Source organism: Hyla sarda, chromosome 6, assembly GCF_029499605.1.
Source record: "Hyla sarda isolate aHylSar1 chromosome 6, aHylSar1.hap1, whole genome shotgun sequence".
Classification (NCBI taxonomy): Eukaryota; Metazoa; Chordata; class Amphibia; order Anura; family Hylidae; genus Hyla; species Hyla sarda.
Window position 1 is genome coordinate 220766648 of NC_079194.1, and position 21158 is coordinate 220787805.

Consider the following 21158-nt stretch of genomic DNA (forward strand, 5'->3'; position numbering starts at 1 on the left):
CGCTGGGGGCCCCCCGCGATCATCGGGATGTGAGGTGCAGAACTGCATTCTATGCAGTTCTGAATTTGCTCCTCCTTCAGCTGTTCGGAGATTTCCGGACATACAGCAAGGGAAAGGGTAGGCAGAACTGGGCAGGATGCAACTCTGCACTTCCGTCAGCTCCATCCTCGCACCTCCCTTAGCCCCACTCCCATACTCAGCTCTCTCCTCATCAGCTCCGCTCCCCTACACAGCTCCCTCCTGGCACCTCTCTAAGAAGGAGGGATGTAGATCTAGACAGCCCCTCTTCTGTCATGACAGGAGGGATGTAGATCTACACAGCCCTGCATAGCATGATAGGAGGGACATAGATCTTCACACAGCCCCGCTCCTGTCATGAGGGAGGTGCGAGGAGGGAGGTGTAGAGTTGCGTACTGCCCAGCTCAGCTTTCCCCTTCCCTCACAGTATGTTCGGCAATCTCCGGACAGCTGAGGGGAGGAGCGAACGCAGAATTGCATAGGACGCAAGTCTGCACCCGACACTGACTGCAGCACGCGCTCCATTCATTTCAATGGGATCACCGTACAGCTCTCGGGCATCATTGGTACTCCCTTAGAAACGAATTGAGCGCAAGCAGTTATTTTTTCGACGGAGCACTCCGTTAAGACCGTGTGCATATTCTTTTACATACTGATGTTAGACAGTCTAAATTCAGTTACTTACGTCTCTGTTTTGCTGACTGTTGTTGTTTTCTTCTAATGCTTGCAGAAGATGATCAATCGAGGTATAGGGCAGCCAAACTAATGGAGACACTGCAGACAGAGGAGACTAGAGAGAATGGATAAAATACGTAAAGTTTTAATTAGTTAAATTTAAAGTCAGTCATTTGTAAATATAACACATATAATGTATATTGGAAAACATTGTTCCTTAACTTGTGACTCTCCAGTTGTCGAAAACAACAATTCCCGTCAAACCCAAAATAAAAGGTCATTGATGGCATGAATGGAATTAGTCATTTTGCAACAGCTGAAGGACCATATATTCGGAAACAGTAAATTTCACGAATATTAAAGTCACCAATGAGCTCTAAGTACCTTATATAGACTACACACAACTCCACAGAAAGTCCTAAAATTCTTTATAATTTATAGTAAGGGAATATTTTTTTTTATTGAATACATTAGCTTCATTAAGCTTGTGCAGAACCTCTTTTAGAATGGAGTTTTATTGCCATCATAAATTCATATTTAACAATTTCAAAAAGGTTTGCAACATGGGAGTTTATTTTGTTCAGCAATAGCGGGTGTACAGTATTGTATGACTACAGTGGCTGAAGAGGGCGCACTAATGTTAGCCAATATTATCAGTACTTGGCACAGGAGAAAAATCATTTTACAAAGTAATCTGTAACAGGCTACAGAAAGATATCAGATGTGATGTTTATACAAGTATTTATAGACAAGTCAATGGAAAATATCCATAGATAGGTTAGAGGGGTACTCTGGTGATGAATTTATTTTTAAAATATGCTCAAGGAGGGGGTAAGTAAACGAAAAAGAAACCTCTTACACCAGCGCTTCCAGGTTTGGCGACAACTGCTGATTGGATAAGCAGTTGTTTGACATCACGCCACCAAACCCGGAAGTGCTGTACTGCAGGAACCAGAGAGAGGTTTCTTTTTATACTGACCTCCTCCCTGGGCGTATTTTTAGATGGAAGTCAACCACTGGACTACCCTTTTGTCTATATATGTACAGTATATGTGTCACATATTTACTCACCTCTATTCCAAAATACTTGTGACCTTTCCCCAATACAGCATCTACATATTCCAGGACAAGCTCCGCTGCCTCTTCCAGGAGATCATACTTCAAATAAAGTCTAAGTAATTCTGCTGCATCCACCTCCTGAGATGGGAAACACACAATTGAGCACATCTCCAAATAGGCCGATAGAGTCAATTAGTCTTTATAGAACCCAGTGGCATCGTTTCTATGGAAAATCATACTGTACCTAAATGTACACAACATGTGTAGTAGCTTGTCTGCACTCATGTGACTACGTTAGGAAACAAAGGCTACCAGATTTTCTGGTTGGATATTTGTTTAAAACATCTTGTATAGATTTGTTAATAGTGGACAGATACATTTTATTTGTTCTCCAAGGTTGGGTGGACCTAAATCCTCCACCGAAATGAACAGAAGCCATAAGGAGGTACGTGCATACCTAGGTGTTAAATGCATATAGCTGTGGCTGTGCCCACGTGTACTACTCCATTTAGCTACATTAGAAAAGTTAACACTAGCATGAGGGAGATGAGAGATCGGGGACTAATCTAAGCTCATTTTCAAGCAGACTGTGTGACTGAATGATAGAATATGAAAATTCTACACAATCCAAACCTTATAACTCATTGTTAGCCAGCTGGGCAGAGGGATCCCGTGAGACAGGAGCTTGTCAATAACACAGCGATGATATTGACGATTCTGGGAATGGTACTTCTCTAGGTGGGAAATCAATAACCTCCATGCTTCATCTGTGGCACTAAAAGAAAATAAAAAAGTAATGACATCACTCATTTTACCATAAAATGTATGGCGCAACCAAAAAAATACTATTTGTGTGGGGAAATTGAAAAGAAAACCGCAATTTTGCAAATTTTGGAAGGTTTCGTTTTCACACTACAATTTACAGTAAAAATAAAGTTCTCTTTATTCTGAGGGTCAATACAGTTAAAATTATTTTATATTCATAATTATTTACATACTTTTCTACTATAGTACTGCTTTAAAGAAAAAAAAAAATCGCTAACTTTTTAACCAAATTGGTACGTTTAAAATCCCTCTATTTTGACGACCTATAACTTTTTCAATTTTCTGTCTAAGCGGCGGTATGAAACCACATTAGTGTATATAAAATTTCTTATATTTTTTTGGTAATAAAATGTAACAAAAGAGCAGCAATTTAGGATTTTTTTTTTTTTTAATGTCACGCCATTCACTGTACGGGATCATTAACATACTTTAAAATAGTGCGGACATTTACGCACGCAGCATGTTATTTAATTTTTTATTTATTTATTTTATTTTTTTTACACTTTTTGGGGGTAAAATTGGAAAAAAGGACAATTTACATTTTTATTGGGGGAGGGAATTTTTCATTATTATTTTTTTTTTTTTTACGACTATTTATAGCAATCACTTGTTTGATAATACTGTTCAGTGCTGGGCATAGCATTGATCAGTATTATCGGCAATCTTCTGCTTTGGTCTGCTGGAAGGCAGATCAGTGCAGAAGACGCCGGGAAGACGTCGGAGGCAGGTGAGGGAACCTCCGTCCGCCATGTCAGCTGATCTGATCGCAGCGGCCAAGCCGTGGGCGATCAGATCAGCCAAAACTGTAGCCGCACTGCCGCTATCTGTATTGATCACAGCATCTGAGGGGTTAATGGCGGACATCAACGCGATTTCGGATGTCTGCCGTTACCGGCAGGTCCCTGGCTGCTATCAGCAGCCGGGACCTGCAGTGCATCACCTGAGCATAGCTCCAATGCTCGCGGTCATGTATAGGACGTAAATGTACGTCCTGGTGCGCGAAGTACCTCGGCACTAGGACGAACACTTATGTCCGTGGTCGTAAGGGGTTATTAAAGGGGTATTCCAGGCAAAAACTTTTTTTTATATATCAACTGGCTCCGGAAAGTTTAACAGATTTGTAAATTACTTCTTTTAAAATACTTAATCCTTCCAATAGTTATTAGCTTCTGAAGTTGAGTTGCTGTTTTCTGTCTAACTGCTTTCTGATGACTCACGTCCCGGGAGCTGTCCAGCTCCTATGGGGATATTTTCCCATCATGCAAGGCATATTCTCCCAAGGGATATTCTCATCATTGAGCAGTTAGACAGAAAACTTCAGAAGCTAATAACTATTGGAAGGATTAAGATTTTTTAATAGAAGTAATTTACAAATCTGTTTAACTTTCCGGAGCCAGTTGATATATAAAAAAAAGTTTTGGCCTGGAATACCCCTTTAAACTACAATAAATACTTGAAGACTAATGCTTGAAGATTAAGAATCATCATCCACATGCAGGTGAAAGTGGAATGCCTACAATACACCAATACTATCAGCAGAAGTGTAGCTTGAAGCTTCAAGACCCCGATACAAAATCTTAAATGGGATCCTTCACCTAACATGTGCCATTTACAGTTGAAACTCGAAAAATTTGAATATCATGCAAAAGTAGAATTTTGGACTTACTGTCCAAAATTAGCTTCTGTTGGGGGACACAGGACCATGGGTATATGCTGCTTGCCAATAGGACGCTGACACTAGGCAAAAAACAAAAGAAGGCTGGCTCCTCCCGGCAGGATATACCCGCCCCCTGCTCTGAGCAACTCAGTTTTAGTCCCAAAGCAGAAGGAGAGCCAACCCACAAAAAATAGTCCGAACACAACACCCAGAAAAAAGGGAAACAGACCTAACAGAAGACACGCCCCCGCCCCAGGAGGGTGGAAACAGTCTGGCCGCAACAAAAACCAATGGGCGGGTGCTGTGTCCCCCAATAGAAGCTGCGAGAAAGAGAATTTACGGTAAGACCAAAATTCTACTTTTCTCGAGCGCTTCATTGGCGGACACAGGACCATGAGACGTCCTTAAGGCTCAGGCGGACCCCTGAACCGCCGCATGTAAAACGCCCAGGAGGCCCCCACTACACAGGTGGAGTGAGCAGTCAGGCGGAAGGGAGGCACCTGACCCTTACATCGGTACGTCTCCGAAATGCCGGAGCGAATCCACGGAGAGATTGTGGACTTTGAGGCCGAGAGCCCCTTCGGCGAGCACAAATAGGGAGTCACTCCGCCGAAAGGAGGAGGTGACCGACAAATAGGTCCGCACTGCTCGTACCAAATCCAGCTTATGAAGCCGGTGCTTGCGCAGGTGAGAAGGGGAAGGGCAGAAGGAAGGTAACACTATGTCTTTGTTCAAATGAAAGGAAGACACGACCTTGAAGAACCACCAGAAAGGGGGCACGGCAGGAGAGGGCAGCCAGTTCCAAGATGCGGCGAATGGAAGTGATGGCGACCAAAAAGGCCACCTTCCAGGAGAGGAAACGAAGAGAGACCTGAGACAGAGGCTCAAATGGAGCGCCCTGAAGAGCATTCAACACAAGGTTGAGGTCCCAAGGCGCGGTAGGAGACCGAAAAGGCGGGACCTCGTGAGCCACACCCTGCAAAAAGGTGCAAACATGAAGATTGGATGCCAAAGGGCGCTGAAAAAGAACAGACAATGCCGAAACCTGCCCTTTGATGGAACTGAGGGCAAGGCGCGTCTCCTGTCCTGATTGCAAAAAAGCCAGGATATTCGGTAGAGAAAAAGAGGTGGGAGAAAGGGAACGAGCCTCACACCAGCGGAAATACGCCCGCCCAGTTGTAATGATAAATCCTGGCAGAAGAAGGCTTACGTGCACGGAGCATGGTCCGGATGACCCGGGAGGAGAAACCCCGAGCCCTCAGAACAGCGGTTTCAATCGCCACGCCGTCAAACGCAGCGTAAGAGAATTGGGGTGGCAGAGGGGCCCTTGGGAGAGAAGGTCGGGACGATCCGGGAGACTGATTGGAACGTCTGCCACGAGGCTAACCACGTCTGCGTACCATACGCGATGGGGCCAGTCCGGAGCCACCAGAATCGCAGACGCCCTCCACCTTGAGCTTCCGGACGACCCATGAAAGGAGTAGAAGAGGCAGGAAGATGTAGGGGAGAGAGAAGGAGGCCCAAGGAACTACCAGGGCGTCCACCGCCAAGGCCAGGGGATCCCGGGACCTGGAGACGAAGTGAGGGACTGTTCTGGAGAGAAGCGAACAGATCGACATCCGGCGTCCCCCAATTCCGGCAGATCAGATCGAAGACCTCCGGGTGGAGAGACCATTCGCCCGGATCTGCGGTGGCGCGACTTAGGAAGTCGGCCTCCCAGTTGTCGATCCCGGGAATGTGCACCGCCGAAAGGGCTGGAACGTGAAGCTCCGCCCACTGGAGGATCTTCGGGACCTCTCTCATGGCCGCCGAGCTGCGGGTGCCTCCTTGGCGATTGATGTATGCCACTGCCGTGGCGTTGCCCGTTTGAACCCGAACTGGGAGGCCCCGAAGCAGGAGGCCCCAGTGCCGAAGGCACAGGAAGATCGCCCGAAGCTCCAGTACATTGATGGGGAGTCTGGACTCCGAGGGAGTCCAACGACCCTGGACCGTCCGGGTCCCTGAAGACCCCTCCCCAGCTGAGCAGGCTCATGTCCGTGGTCAGGACATGCCAAAGGAGAGGTAGAAGTGAGCAGCCCTCCCGGAGAAAGGGGGACCGGAGCCACCAAAGGAGGGAGTGGCGCACTTGGGGAGGAAGCCGAATCCTGCGGTGAAGAGACAGGGGAGACTTGTCCCACTGAGATAGAATGGCCCACTGGAGCGGACGACACTGAAATTGAGCGAAAGGGACCGCCTCCATGGAGGCCACCATCTTGCCCAGAACGGACATGCAGGTGCGAATGGGGAAAGGGCCCGGCGCCCGAAGGGAGCGGATCCCCGACAGAACCTTCCGGAGCTTGTCCTCCAGCAGAGAGACACGAGCAGCCTCCGTGTCGAAGCGGATCCCGGGAAAAAACAGGGACTGAGACAGATTGGACTTTGCACGGTTGATGATCCAACCAAGTCTGGAGAGGGTCTGAAGGGTGATGCTGAGGCTTACCCGATTCTGTTCCAGAGAGGGTGCTTTTACGAGAAGGTCGTCCAAGTAGGGAAGAACCGAGATGCCCCGAAAGTGGAGGAGGGCCACCACAGCCGGGAGAGTCTTGGTAAAAACTTGTGGCGTGGTTGCCAGGCCAAAGGGCAGCGCGACAAATTGGAAGTGACCCTCGGGTACCGCAAACCTGAGGAAATGCTGGTAAGCCGGAAAGATAGGGATGTGTAAGCGAACTCTATGCGATAACCCTGAGAAACGACCTACCGAACCCAGGCGTCCTGGACCTGCGCCAGCCAAAGTCCCAAAAAGGGGACAGGCGTCCCCGCCACCCGAAGGGAAGCTTCGGATAGAAGCGCGCCCTCATGCCGTGGGGGGGCTTGAGAGTCCCCGATTTGAAAGAGGGGCGGGTGGTACGAGGTCCTGATTTCCCGGGTGGTACAAGGTCCTGATGGGGCCCTCTTTTGCTGCGAGGCCGCGGGTCTGTCCGAGCGGCCCGAAAAACGAAAGGGACGAAAAGAAGAAGTCCGTCGCTGAGGGTCCGAGCGACATGGTCTATTTTGGGGAAAGAGCGAACTTTTGCCCCCTGTGGCCTCAGAAATGATCGTCAAGGCGTTTGCCAAATAACCGAGATCCCTGAAAAGGAAGCTCAGTGAGAGAGCGTTTAGAGGCAGCATCGGCATTCCAAGGCAAAGGCCGCACAGCGGGCAGACTCCAAAGAAGCCCAGCAGAGGTAGTCCCCTGCATATGCGATTTGCTGCATCAGGTCCACCAGATCAGCGGAGGAGGCGCCCGCCAAGATCCCTTGGCGCAGTTGACCAGCCAAGATCGACAGGGCTTTGGATACCCAAGTAGAGGCAAAGGCCGGGGACAGGACAGCCCCCGCCGCCTCAAAGGCGAATTTCGCCAGGTGTTCAATACGTTTTTCCAATGGATCCTTAAAGGAAGCCGCATCCGCCAGCGGCAGGGTAGTAGACTTGGACAGTCTAGACACAGGAGGGTCCCCCTTAGGGGGAGAGGACTACTTGGTAACTAACTCCTGCGGAAAGGGGAAGAGAGCCCAGCCTAACCGGTTGCTTCCAGGCCGCATCCAACAGGTTGTCAAATTCAGCGTGTGGGCTGAATACCATGAGAGCCCGACGAGCGCGGCAGAAGGAGACTTCGGGGGCAGCCCTGGAAGTTCCTGAGTCCTGCCAATGAAAGGTGTCCCTGATGGGATGTACCAAAGCAGTCCCCAAGGGTCCATGGAGACGGACTAGGATGCCAAAGGAAGGGACTGTCCTTTGTAGGGACTTCAACATATATATCCCTACACATAGGGAGACCAGAAAAAGTCTACTAGGAAGCCAGATGGGACAGGACCATCCGGAAGGCGGTAGGAAATCAACCCCTAGGAACACAGAATCAAAAAGAGGGCTAGCTCAACTAGGAAACAAAAATGGAAAAGGGCACAAAGAGAACCTCTCCAGAGTTGACCGACCGAAGAGAACATGGCAGAAGATGCCAGGTAGAGCAGCGTACGCCTGAGCAGAAGGCGAGCACCCAGAAAGCGAAATTGGCTCAGCTGGTGTCATCAGGATGACCCGAACGCCCCCATCTCGGGAGTACATGAAACCCGAAGAAGGAGACAGAAGCAATAACAGCAAAAAGGAATGGAACGCCCTGAAAAAGGGGCATCCCAGAAGTCAGAGCGACAGACATGGGAACTGGAGGCTCCCGAGTCACCTGGAAGACGTACATGGAAGGATAAATGGCCAAGAAGAAAAGCAGTACAGAAAGACCGCCTCACAAAGGAAACGCGGAGAAGCCTGGGCCAGATCGCTACCCATGCCCGAGACCACAACCATCACTAAGGCCCAAAGAACCAGGAGGGCCAACGCAAAAAGGAAGGCACACCACGCGCTCTAGGATAGTTTCCAAGCCAAGGAGACAAACCAGAATTGGACCTCAGTGGCCCAAGAAGACCAGAGCACTCCAAAGTAATGTAAGACAAAAGGGAACCCAGCAGAGACTTCCCAGTATGGGGCACAGGAAGGTCACCAAAAAACAGGAAGAGAGCCAGGCTGCAATAGTGAAGCAAAAACAGATCCCTCCAGGACAGCACAGGATAGAGCTGGCGCACAAGACTAGAGAGGTAAAAACTGATTTATTTTACCCAGCATGCCGGGTAAAATAAATCAGTTTTTACCTCTCTAGTCTTGTGCGCCAGCTCTATCCTGTGCTGTCTTGGAGGGATCTGTTTTTGCTTCACCTTGTGTTGCCAGGAGCGGCTGCCCAGTCTTACCCGCCCAGGGTTTTATGCCTAACACCATTGTTGTACTTGGACTCAGTACAACCAACATCGGTGAGCAAGTTTGCTTATAGCCCTTTTTAAATATCTTACGATATCACACTAGGAGCGCTGTCTCCCTTTGTCTATAGGCTGCAATAGTGGGCAGTAAGCACACAAGAATAGACAAGGAAACAGCTCTTCTGAATGCTTTCAGCAAAAAAACAAGGGCCCAGCCAGATACCCCACCAATATAGTGGGAAGAAAGAGATGGCTCCATTGTGGCAGAAGATCGCTCACGGCGTAATAGTCCCCCAGTGAAGGAGAAAAACAAGGGGTGGTTGAGAGAAAACCCAGACACCGACCATGCCCGCTCCCTGATCCCCATATCCCATTTATGGGGAATTGACAAGTTTGCCAGGTACTGTGGAAGCAAGGAAATGCCGCGCTACGGCAATGGGATGAAGTACTGGGCAGACGTATCCTCCCAGGAACCCTACGACAACATATAGAGATATGTCCGGGATTGGAATCCCGGACACAGGAGCTGATCAAGAAACCAAGAAATGGCTACGAATGTGAGTAAGAAGCAAACGCACACCGCAACCAACAGCGTTGAGAGGAACACCCCATCGGGGTGAAACCCTGGAACAGATGGGTGCCAACTGAGGCATCCTAGACGTGTTCAAAGCAACAGAGCAGATGCCTGAGCCACCCTGCACAGGAAACCAGGAAAATACCTGGAGGCAGAGGGGGGGCTGACTGACTGTTGCCCCAACAGGCCCCCTGCCAGAACAGAGGTGCTCAACTGTCGCAGGTCTTTAGAACAAGATCACAGGAAAGCCTGAGGCACACCACACCAAACAGAAGAGAGGGTGGGCCCTACGCGTGCAGAGGACCTAGCATACGCAGGGGTACAGACATGCAGGAAACCGCAGACATCCAAAAGTCCAGCAGAATGGAAGACAGACTCAGCACCCAATGGTTTGTCAAAACCATGCCCCTAGCAGACCAACGTGGCACTCTTAGAAAAGGGGAACAGAGAGTGCAACTGTAGCCATGAAAAGCCATGGGCACTGCAGGAGACACCCACACCCCATCTCCTATTAATGCTACGCACCAGGACTGCATTTGCAGATGCAGAGATGAGGAATGCATGTGGGGTAGGAAACATGCAGACACAGAAGAGGTCCCAAGAACCCATAAACGCACACTTCACAGGGAAGGAGTCACTGGACTGCAGTCAGGAATGGGGGAGGTGATCTGGTGGAGTAAAAAGCCATGCAGACACAGTCTGGCTATCTGGCAGGGACCATGGACACACCGAGTCCCGCATACAGAACCCCACACTAAAAGTGGGCTACCAGCTTTAAGCCATGAGAGTGGCAGGCATGTGGACAGGGACCTGGTAAAGTTGGGAACCCCACAAACCAGCATGTGGCGCATTGCAGAGGGCCCAAGGAACAACATGGGGAGACCCCCTCGGACTACTTCTTGGCAGTGGGTTACCAGAAGTTCTACCCGCTGTGGGAAGTGTATGGCAGGTGACCTGACTTAGCAGTAAACTACAGGAACAGCAGACCGGCTGACTGGTGGAGGATTCCAGAACGCACAAGAACACTCCTTTGAACCCTCCCACAGAGAGAGTGGTACAGGAGGGAGGCCAATCTTATGGGTGACCCGGAGATGTAGGAGACCCTGCAGACTAAGACTGGCTGAATGGCAGCAGTCCTTCTTTGTGCTCGCAGGAACCCTCTGACAGAATCCTCGTCCCAACAGTGAGGTATGGGAAGCCACAGCTATGCACGCGGCAGTCCAGAGATGGAAGACCTACAGCGGCGGAAACTGCACAGACAATGAGTGCCCCTGGTGATAAGAGGACACAGTCAGATAGGCAAGGACTGTGCCCATTTGACGCATATGGAAGGGCAGTGAAGCCTAGAAACCATGAATAGAATCCCCGTCATCCTGGAAGATCAGGGGAGGCTTAGGAGCCGTGGATTATATCCTCTTCATCCTGCATATGGGCCATAGGACGCACTGGGTCACTCCACCGGACACTGTGCTCTAGCAGCGAGGTACTGCAGATACTTCAGCCCTTGGAGAAGTGACAGGCAGCAGAGAAAAACATGCAGACCACTGTCTGGCTAACTGGCATGTGTCCATGGAGACGACGGGGCACTCCAGCGGTCACCTCGCACTAGTAGTGCGAGGTGACCGAAATCCAGCTGCGGACGCGGCAGTGGTGAGAAGAGTGGCAGGTGAGACGCCTGTCTGGCCTAATAAGAGCAGGTGCAATCCATGGCCACGCAGGGATATTTCCACGGAGACCTCGCACTGGACGTGGGGATCCGGGACAGCAGCCGTGAATGTGGCAGCCTGTGGAGGAGAATAATGCATGTACATGTCAAGAACACATGCGGACATGGAAAACATGTCAAGACAACCGGTGGTAGAGGAGAAACAGTCCTGACTTTAACCCCCGTATCTTCCAAGGGATCATGAAATCCCTGGTATGACCTGCCACAGCGAGTCAGATGTGTCTCTGACAGAGTGAGAACCTTGGCGAAAGACTCCGTACACCTTACACCGCAATGGGGTACCAGAACTCCAGTTGCAGGTACATCAGCCACGTGATGTGTGACAAGGGGTGTAGGAAACCATGCAGACCACTGTCTGGCTAACTGGTATGGGGCAATAGTAGACAATGGGTCACTCCACCGGACACCTCGCACTAGCAGTGGGGTACCGGAACTCCAGCTACAGATACATCAGACGTGAGATATGCAGAGTAGGAAACCATGCAGACCACTGTCAGGATTACTGGTATGGGTCCTTAGTAGACAAGTCATCACTCCATCGGAGTAAGACTACTTTCCGGCAAATCGATATCAAGTCCGATCCACACCCAAACAGGGACACTGCCACAGTGAGGATCCGGAGCACTAGCCGCGGATGGGGCAGCATGTAGGAGGGCACCACATTGTATGACATGCCAAAAACAGAGGGGGAACCTCAAGAGAATCTTTAGTGTCCGCCAGGAAACAAAAGCCCTTGCCACAGCATGGCAATCAGTGGTATGGCAGGCCTTGGATACATCCACTGACAGTTTCCAAGGGATTGTGAGAATTCAGCAGAAAATAGGGGCACCAAAGGTATACCGCAACTGACGCAATGTAATTCGTCTATAGCAGGTCACCTTACAAGGTGACAGAAGCAATAAAAGCGTCCCCAAGACAGTCCCTAGAAAAGGGAACCTGCAGATAGTAAACTGAATTAAAAACAAATATGACAGACCAAGACTGCATTGCGACTGGTTGCCACAAGGGAGAGCTCATAAGCTGCAAGAGAAATCAAGGGCACAATACAAATATTGGCCACAAGAGGGCACCAAACACCACAAAATGGTCTGAGAGACCAGGCGTATGTGTGTATACACATTATATACGGACAGCGTTAGGGTGGGGCAATCCAGGCAATTGTCCAGGCCCCCCTGCGGGTACCCCCCCCTCCCCCCCACTGGATCTGCCACTGAGCAGCTCGCAGGGGGCCCCATCACATTCGGGACATACCTGTGTCCCAAAAGATCTTTTCGGGACACAAGGTTGTCCCGGTTACCTTTCTGCGGCCCCGTTTTAACTTTAAAAACGTAGGGGCCGCCGGGAGGTAGCGCACACAGGGATGCCACTGACGTCCCGTGCGTGCGCCCATAGGAACTGGGGAGCGGAGCATCGTGGAGGAGGACCTGCACGTCATCTTCAGTGCTCCGACCACCGCTCCTCTGGTCCCGGGACCTACGGTACCTATTTTCTTTATGTAATAAACATGGCAGGAAAAAGGAGATCTTTGTTTGCTTACCGTAAAATCTTTCTCGAAGGATCCATTGGGGGACACAGACCGTGGGTGCATGCTGCTGTCTCTAGGAGGTGTGACACTATGGTAATAAAAAAAGTCAGCTCCTCCCAGTAGGATATACCCGCCTTCAGGCTCTGAGCTAGTCAGTTTAAGTTCCAGAGCAATAGGAGGAGACCAACAGGTCAAAGAAAAACCTAAAACTGTCCGAGAACCAGAAGAAAAAACATAACTGAACACACCCTCGGACAGAGAACCAAAGGAAAATCCCCAAAAAAGGGCGGGAGCTGTGTCCCCCAATGGATCCTTCGAGAAAGAGATTTTACAGTAAGTAAACAAAAATCTCCTTTTCTCTATCGGCTCCATTGGGGGACACAGACCGTGGGACGTACCAAAGCCGTTCCTTGGGTGGGCAGATAAGTAATCAGGCGGACGGCCGATCCACTGCCGCCTGCAACACTTTACGCCCCAGGCTAGCATCAGCCGATGCGAAGGTATGAACTCGGTAAAACCTCGAGAAAGTGTGCAAAGACGACCAGGTAGCCGCCTTGCAAATCTGCGAGGCCGAGGCTCTATTCTGGAGAGCCCAGGATGCCCCAACAGAACGGGTAGAATGCGCCACAACTCTGAAAGGAGGAATCTTCCCCTTACAGTGATAGGCTTCCAAAATGGCGGACCGAATCCACCAAGAAATGGTGGCCTTGGAAGCAGGTTGTCCCTTGCGACGACCTTCTGTAAGGACGAAAAAGGAATCACACTGACGAAACTAAGAAGAACTTACCTAATGGAGTCTTCAGTGAAGTCTTCAGTCAGCTTTTTGTCCCTGCATCACGCCTAGCTGCTATGCGCGAGCGAGGCGAGCAGAGAAATAGGGGGACCCGGACCCATGAGGTACCAACACAGACGCTGACGAGGGGGGGGGGTGAACAGCGCATATACGCAACGTCTGTGCCCCCTTACTCGCAATGGGGAAACAGGCAACCGGAGTCCCTGAGCCCCCACCTGAAAACAGAAAAGAAAAGGGAATAAAAAAAACTAACACGTCCCTATACTAAGAAAATAAAAAATCAGAAGACCTGGTCTGGAGAATCCAGACCATGTCCACCTGCTTCAGACACTAAGCTTAAACTAACTAGCTCAGAGCCTGAAGGCGGGTATATCCTGCTGGGAGGAGCTGACTTTTTTTATTACCATAGTGTCACACCTCCTAGAGACAGCAGCATACACCCACGGTCTGTGTCCCCCAATGGAGCCGATAGAGAAAGGGATGCGATGTATAGGAGCGTCTGTAAACCGCAGTAAACACTCCAAGATTAGAGGGAGGCAGCGAGTTAACCCGTGCTTCGAGGTAGGAGTAGGTGGCCGAGCTAACTACTCCGCTGAGAGCATAATGCTACCAGAGAAACACGGGGCACCCCAGTGAAAATCGCTGCCGGCGTAATGGATCACCCAGCGCCTAGAAGTAAGGGCAAGCTGTTGCGTTATGGAGCTGAGATCGGCTCCCTTACAGTCGTCCGCAAGTCAGTGAGCGCTCTCTCAGCTCGTCTGACCCTGCGGATGAGAGTGAAAGTGATACAGAAAGTCTATAGCAGGCCCCGCCCGGCAATAAAATGAACGCTTCCAATAAGCGCCCTTGCCACACACGAGCGATTCAAGTCCGGCAAAGGGGGAATCGTTCCCCTCATTACTAGAGCCCATAGCCCATGAAAAAGTAGGGTTAACCCTTGAGTGCCATCCATGTCAGAGGGACCCCTGAAGAAGGGAGGGGGTTGGGGGGGGTTCAGAGGCCATATACTTACCTCGACCTGGACATACTCACCTCAAGATGTCAAGTCAGGCTGAGACCGCGGGACAAGCAGGGAAGAAAGGGGGGACTTGGGCCCAGGGTGCAACCCCAGGCGGGAAGGGGTTAACCGTGCATACTTTTATGTCCTGTGCCCCTTAGCCGCATATGGGGGGGAACAGGTAGCACCATGCTCCTTAACCCCCATCTGAAACAAGGAAACAAAAGGGAGTAAAGAACCTAAATAAACAGCCCTTACTAGAAAATAATTTAAAAAGACCAGGACTGGGGAGCTCCCAGACCTGTGTCTCACCTTCTTCTGACATGAGCTAAAACGGATTACCTCACTTCCAGTGGGTGGGTATATCCTGCCAGGGAGGAGCAGCCTTTTTTTCTTCCTAGTGTCAACAGCATATACCCATCAGTAAAATGTCCCCGATTGAAGAGCGACCGAGAAATTCAAATTTTTCGAGTTTTACCTGTATAGTACTGGTGTCTTCTTATTTGAATATAAAGTGACTAGGTAAAGTCCATTTTCCCTGTATTAAAAAAATAACAGAACTATACCTTGACTCTTTGGTGGAAACCACAGATGACAGCTGATTTTCTGCCAGCCATTGCCAAGCTTCAGCTTGTGCAGCCTCTCCACCATTCTGCAACTTGATGCACCTAATAGAAAAAGCAGAACATTTCATTTTATATCTCAACAGTCAAATATCAAACTTCACTTCGTAATTGTCTTGCATGCATGACACATGGGAATGCAGCATCTTTTCCGTGTCACTTACTTGTATGTAAGGCCTTCAAACACAGGTATAAGGGAGAGCTTGAAGGTTTGGCAAAGTGAAATTGCCGTATCAAACAAACCAGCCTGCACCAAAAGAGAGACCATTTCTTCAGCAGATGCCCCTCCTGAAATGACACTTCGAATTAAGCATTTGCTAAATGCAAAAATGTCAAGTGTATTACTAGAAGTAAAACAAGGACAACTTGCAATACATTTTTTTTTAAATCTGTCCAATCAAGGGGTTATTCAGGAAAAAAAAAACATATTTTTATATATCAACTGGCTCCGGAAAGTTAAACAGATTTGTGAATGACTTCGATTAAAAAATCTTAATCCTTTCAGTACTTATGAGCTTCTGAAGTTAAGGTTGTTCTTTTCTGTCTAAGTGCTCTATGATGACACGTGTCTCGGGAACCACCCAGTTTAGAAGAGGTTTGCTATGGGGATTTGCTTCTAAACTGGGCGGTTCCCGAGACACGTCATCATAGAGCACTTAGACAGAAAATAACAACCTTATCTTCAGAAGCTCATAAGTACTGAAAGGATTAAGATTTTTTAATAGAAGTCATTCACAAATCTATAAAGGGAGATAAGGGGTACCAAATGCCTCTAGACATACCATAAATGGTACATGATGATATAAATTACAGAAAAAATAAAGTCGGACTGTGCTTCACTTTAAATGATGTACAAAATTTAATATAAAATAATTACAAATGAGACATAAAATAAAATATAAATCAAATACATAATTATCTCCTTCCACAGGGCCCTTGTGGGGAGGTAATAGTATTATAATAAAATGGATATTTTAAAATCCGCATGTATGGTATATTCTTCCGCTACTCCAATTTTGTGCAAACCGGCATAATTCACTTTTTATAAAGTGCACTCCGTAATCGTAAAGTTTGAAACAGTTCATAAAATGGTATAGTTACCAACTCCCATAGATGATGTGATTTTTTGGCTGGATGTCCGAGAGATAGATGGCAAGTGCTGTGGAGGCTGTGTCCAGCGCTGGCATGCGCTTGCGGTGACGGGCCCGGTTGCCACAGGCCGACTATAGAGACTATTACCGCATGACCACCGCAATCTATAAACCGCTATTCCCTACCTCCGATACCACTCGTGTCAAACTCCGTTATCTGCTGTTTCTACACCTGGCTGCATTTCATCTGCTTTACCATCAGACGCCGAGAGATCCTCCACGAGGCTTTCCTTTGTTCCCGGAGTAGATCCATCTGCCTCAGAGTGTGCTTCCATCTCCGGAGTTACTCCGTGACCGGTGACTTCTCTTCGGCCTGTGGCAACCGGGCCCGTCACCGCAAGCGCATGCCAGCGCTGGACACAGCCTCCACAGCACTTGCCATCTATCTCTCGGACGTCCAGCCAAAAAATCACATCATCTATGGGAGTTGGTAACTATACCATTTTATGAACTGTTTCAAACTTTACGATTACGGAGTGCACTTTATAAAAAGTGAATTATGCCGGTTTGCACAAAATTGAAGTAGCGGAAGAATATACCATACATGCGGATTTTAAAATATCCATTTTATTATAATACTCTTACCTCCCCACAAGGGCCCTGTGGAAGGATATATTTATGCATTTGATTTCTATTATTTATATTTTATTTTATGTCTCATTTGTAATTATTTTATATTACATTTTGTACATCATTTAAAGTGAAGCACAGTCAGACTTTTCTGTAATTTATATCATCATGTACCATTTATGGTATTAGTCTAAAGGCATTTGGTACCCCTTTTCTCCCTTTATACATTATTTTATATTGGTATTTTTTGGTGTAAATACTTTCCATATAGCCTCAACTAATTTATTTTGTGAGCTGCACATACCCCAATTTTTTCTATTTTTCATTCACAAATCTGTTTAACTTTCTGGAGCCAGTTGATATATAAAAAAAGGAGATTTTTTAACACTTACCATAAAATCTCTCTTTCTCGAAGGATCCATTGGGGGACACAGACAGTGGGTGTATGCTGCTGTCTCTAGGAGGTGTGACACTATGGTAATAAAAAAAAGTCAGCTCCTCCCAGCAGGATAGGAGGAGACCAATAGGAGGAGACCAATAGGTCAAGGAAAACCCAAAAACTGTCTGAGAACCAGAAGGAAAAACATAACTGAACACACCCTCGGACAGAGAACCAACGGGAAAAACCCAAAGGACGGGAGCTGTGTCCACCAATGGATCCTTCGAGAAAGAGATTTTACGGTAAGTGTTAAAAAAATCTCCTTATCTCTATCGGCTCCATTGGGGGACACAGACCGTGGGACGTACCAAAGCCGTCCCTTGGGTGGGCAGATAAGTAATCAGACAGACGGCAGATCCACTGCCGCCTGCAACACCTTATGCCCCAGACTAGCATCAGCCGATGCAAAGTATGAACTCTGTAAAACCTCGAGAAAGTGTGCAAAGACGACCAGGTAGCCGCCTTGCAAATCTGCGAGGCCGAGGCTCTGTTCTGGAGAGCCCAGGATGCCCCAACAGAACGAGTGGAATGAGCCACAACCCTGAAAGGAGGAATCATCCCCTTGCAGCAATAGGCTTCCGAAATGGCGGACCGGATCCACCTAGAAATGGTGGCCTTGGAAACAGGTTGTCCCTTGAGACGACCTTCCGTAAGGACAAAAAAGGAATCACACTGACGAAACGAAGAAGTGATAGAGAGATAAGATCGAACAGCCCGAACTACGTCCAGCTTGAGTAGTAAGCGCTCCTTAGGATGAGAGTGAGCAGGACAAAAGGACGGGAGGACAAAGTCCTCATTGAGATGAAAGGCCGAGACCACCTTGGGCAAAAAGGAAGGATCTGGCCGGAAAACGACCTTGTCCTGATGGAGCACCAGAAATGGAGAACGGATGGAGGTGACAGCCACAAGAAACGCCACCTTCAAAGAAAGAAGGCGGAGAGACACCTCTCTAAGGGGCTCAAAGGGTGCACCCTGGAGGGCACTCAGAACCAAATTTAAGTCCCAAGGAGAAGGAGACCGATAAGGAGGAACAGCGTGCGTCATTCCTTGCAGGAAAGTCCGGACATGAGAATTAGAAGCCAGGGGCCGCTAGAAAAGAACGGCAAAGGACAAAACCTGAGCTTTAAGGGAACTGAGAGACAATCCCAGATCCAGCCCCGACTGTAAAAAGGAGAAAAGACGGGGAACTGAGAAGGTCACCGGGGAGAAGTCCTGAGCTTCACACCAACGAAAATAAGACCGCCAAGTACGGTGGTAAATTCTTGCGAAGGAGAGCTTACAAGCCTTGAGCATGGTGTGAATGACTTGTGAGGAGAACCTGCGGGCCCTCAAAACCGCGGTCTCAACCGCCACGCCGTCAAATGCAGCGACTGTAAATTGGGGTGGCCAAGAGGACCCTGAGAGAGTAGATCCGGGCGGAGCGGAAGGCGCAGAGGAGCGTCGTCCAGGAGCCTGACTACGTCGGCGTACCACGACCTTGGGGGCCAATCTGGAGCTACCAGAATGGCGGGAACGACCTCTGCCTTGAGCTTCCTCAGCCCCCTGGGAAGAAGCGGAAGAGGAGGGAACAGATAAGGCAGGGCGAACCCGTCCAAGGAATCACTAGGGCGTCCACAGCCAAGGCCTGAAGGTCCCGGGACTTGGACACAAATGGAAGAATTTTCCGATTGTGCCGGGACGCGAAGAGGTCCACGTCCGGAACGCCCCAGAGGTCTGAGAGCTGCATGAAGACCTCCGGATGAAGAGAGCACTCGCCGGGGTCGGGAGAGGCCCGACTGAGGAAGACAAATTCCCAGTTGAGCACTCCTGGAATGTGGATCGCCAAGATGGCCAGAACCTGGCTCTCCGCCCAGGAAAGAATGTTGGTCACCTCGGCCATGGCTGCTGAGCTGCGGGTGCCGCCCTGTCGATTTATGTACGCCACGTCCGTGGCGTTGTCTGACTGAACGCGGACAGGACGGGACCGAAGACGGGGCTCCCAATGAAGAAGACAAAGAAGAATCGCCCGTAATTCCAATATGTTTATCGGAAGAAGGGTCTCCTGGGGAGACCAGAGACCCTGAACCATCCTATCCCTGAACACGCCGCCCCAGCCTGACAGGCTGGCATCCGTCGTAACCATCTGCCAATGAAGGGGAAGGAAAGACCGCCCCTGGATAAGAAGGGGCGAGCGGAGCCACCAGAACAGAGACTGACGGACCCTGGGAGGGAGAATAATCTGACGATCGAGTAACAGAGGCGACCTGTTCCATCGATAGAGAATAGTCAGTTGGAGAGAGCGGTAAGGGAACTGAGCAAAGGGCACAGCCTCCATAGCTGCCACCATTCGACCCAGGACTTCCATACAAGTGTGGATAGAGACTGATACCTGACTCCGCAGGGAGCGGACCCCCTCCCGGAGCGCCAGACGTTTGTCCGGTGGAAAATAAATTCGGGCAGAGGCAGTGTAGAATCAAAACCCCAGAAAGGTTAGAAACTGGGTAGGCCAGAGGACTGACTTGTCCCGATTGACCAGCCAGCCGAAACGAGTCAGAGTGTGGAGAGTGACGACCAGGTTCTCCCGAGTCTGGGCTCTGGTTGGAGCCTTGATGAGAAGGCCTCCAGACCGTAACAGGCCCATCACTGGCGCAAGGACCTCGTAAAGACTCGAGGAGCCGTGACTAGACCGAAGGGGAGAGCTACAAATTGAAAGTGCCCCTCCGGAACCGCAAAGCGGAGGTACCGATGATGGCCTGGAAATATTGGCACATGGAGGTAGGCATCTTTGATGTCCACTGAGGAGAGGAACTCCCCCTGTTCCAGGGACGCCACCACCGAGCGGAGAGATTCCATCCGGAAGTGGCGGATGAGAAGAGGACGGTTGAGACGCTTGAGGTCTAGGATAGGTCGTACAGAACCATCCTTCTGGGGGACCACAAAGAGATTTGAATAGAAACCCCGAAAAAGTTCCTCTAGGGGGACAGGAACAATCACCCCCTGGAGAAGCAGAGACTGGAGAGCCGCACGAAATTGCTTCGCCAGGGGAGGAGACCGGGGGGGGGGGGGGGGGTTAGGGCCCAGGATCGAAAAAAAGCGATCCCTCGGGAGGGAAGAAAGTTCGATTCGGTAACCGTTGGACACCACATGCCCCTGACCCAAGTGTCCTGAATGTGTGAGGACTAGATGTCTCGGAAAAACAAAAGACGACCTCCCACCCGCAAAGAAATCGCGGGTGGAGGCCCTACTTCATGCAGAAGTGGGTTTGCGGTTGCCAGAGCGGTTGGAGTCCGACTTCCAAGACGGGCATGCCCGGAACGAGGGAGCCTTCTTGTCCCTCGAGGGCGCCTGCCCAGACCCTTTGTTGGAGCTAGAGGTCCTAAAGGACCGAAAGGAAAAAGACTCCCTTTGGGAAGTAGGGCGAGCCTTATTTTGAGGTAATAAGGAACTCTTACCTCCCATTGTCTCGGAGATAATCACATCAAGGCATTTGCCAAAAAGACGGCCACCCGTAAAGGGAAGCTCAGTGAGAGACCTTTTGGAAGCGGCATCCGCATTCCAAGCTTTAAGCCACATAGAGCGGCGGAGGGCTGCTAGGTGGCCCACAGCAAAGGCAGAACAACGGGCTGCCTGCATGGAAGCTGCGCACAGAAAGTCCCCAGCCTTAGCGCAACGGAGAGCCAGAGCAGATAGATCCTCTGGGGGGGGGGGGGGGGGGGGGGGAATCCCGCTAAAATATCCTGATGGAACTGTTGACACCACTCCGACAGGGCCTTGGACACCCATGTTG

General features: G+C 49.6%; 2 protein-coding genes across 2 annotated transcripts in view; one reads left to right on the forward strand and one right to left on the reverse strand.

The window, feature by feature from the left end:
- The window catches only part of AGBL2 (AGBL carboxypeptidase 2), a 146191-nt gene that overhangs the window by 118519 nt on the left and 6514 nt on the right, over positions 1–21158 (forward strand). The window lies entirely within an intron of this gene.
- NUP160 (nucleoporin 160) overlaps positions 1–21158 on the reverse strand; it is an 89945-nt gene that overhangs the window by 325 nt on the left and 68462 nt on the right. The window contains exons 31-35 of the mRNA XM_056526587.1: positions 15397–15520; positions 15176–15277; positions 2386–2527; positions 1765–1890; positions 704–808 (exon numbers count right to left, since the gene is read on the reverse strand). Coding sequence (XP_056382562.1) covers positions 704–808; positions 1765–1890; positions 2386–2527; positions 15176–15277; positions 15397–15520 — 599 coding nt within the window. The remainder of the gene's footprint in view (positions 1–703; positions 809–1764; positions 1891–2385; positions 2528–15175; positions 15278–15396; positions 15521–21158) is intronic.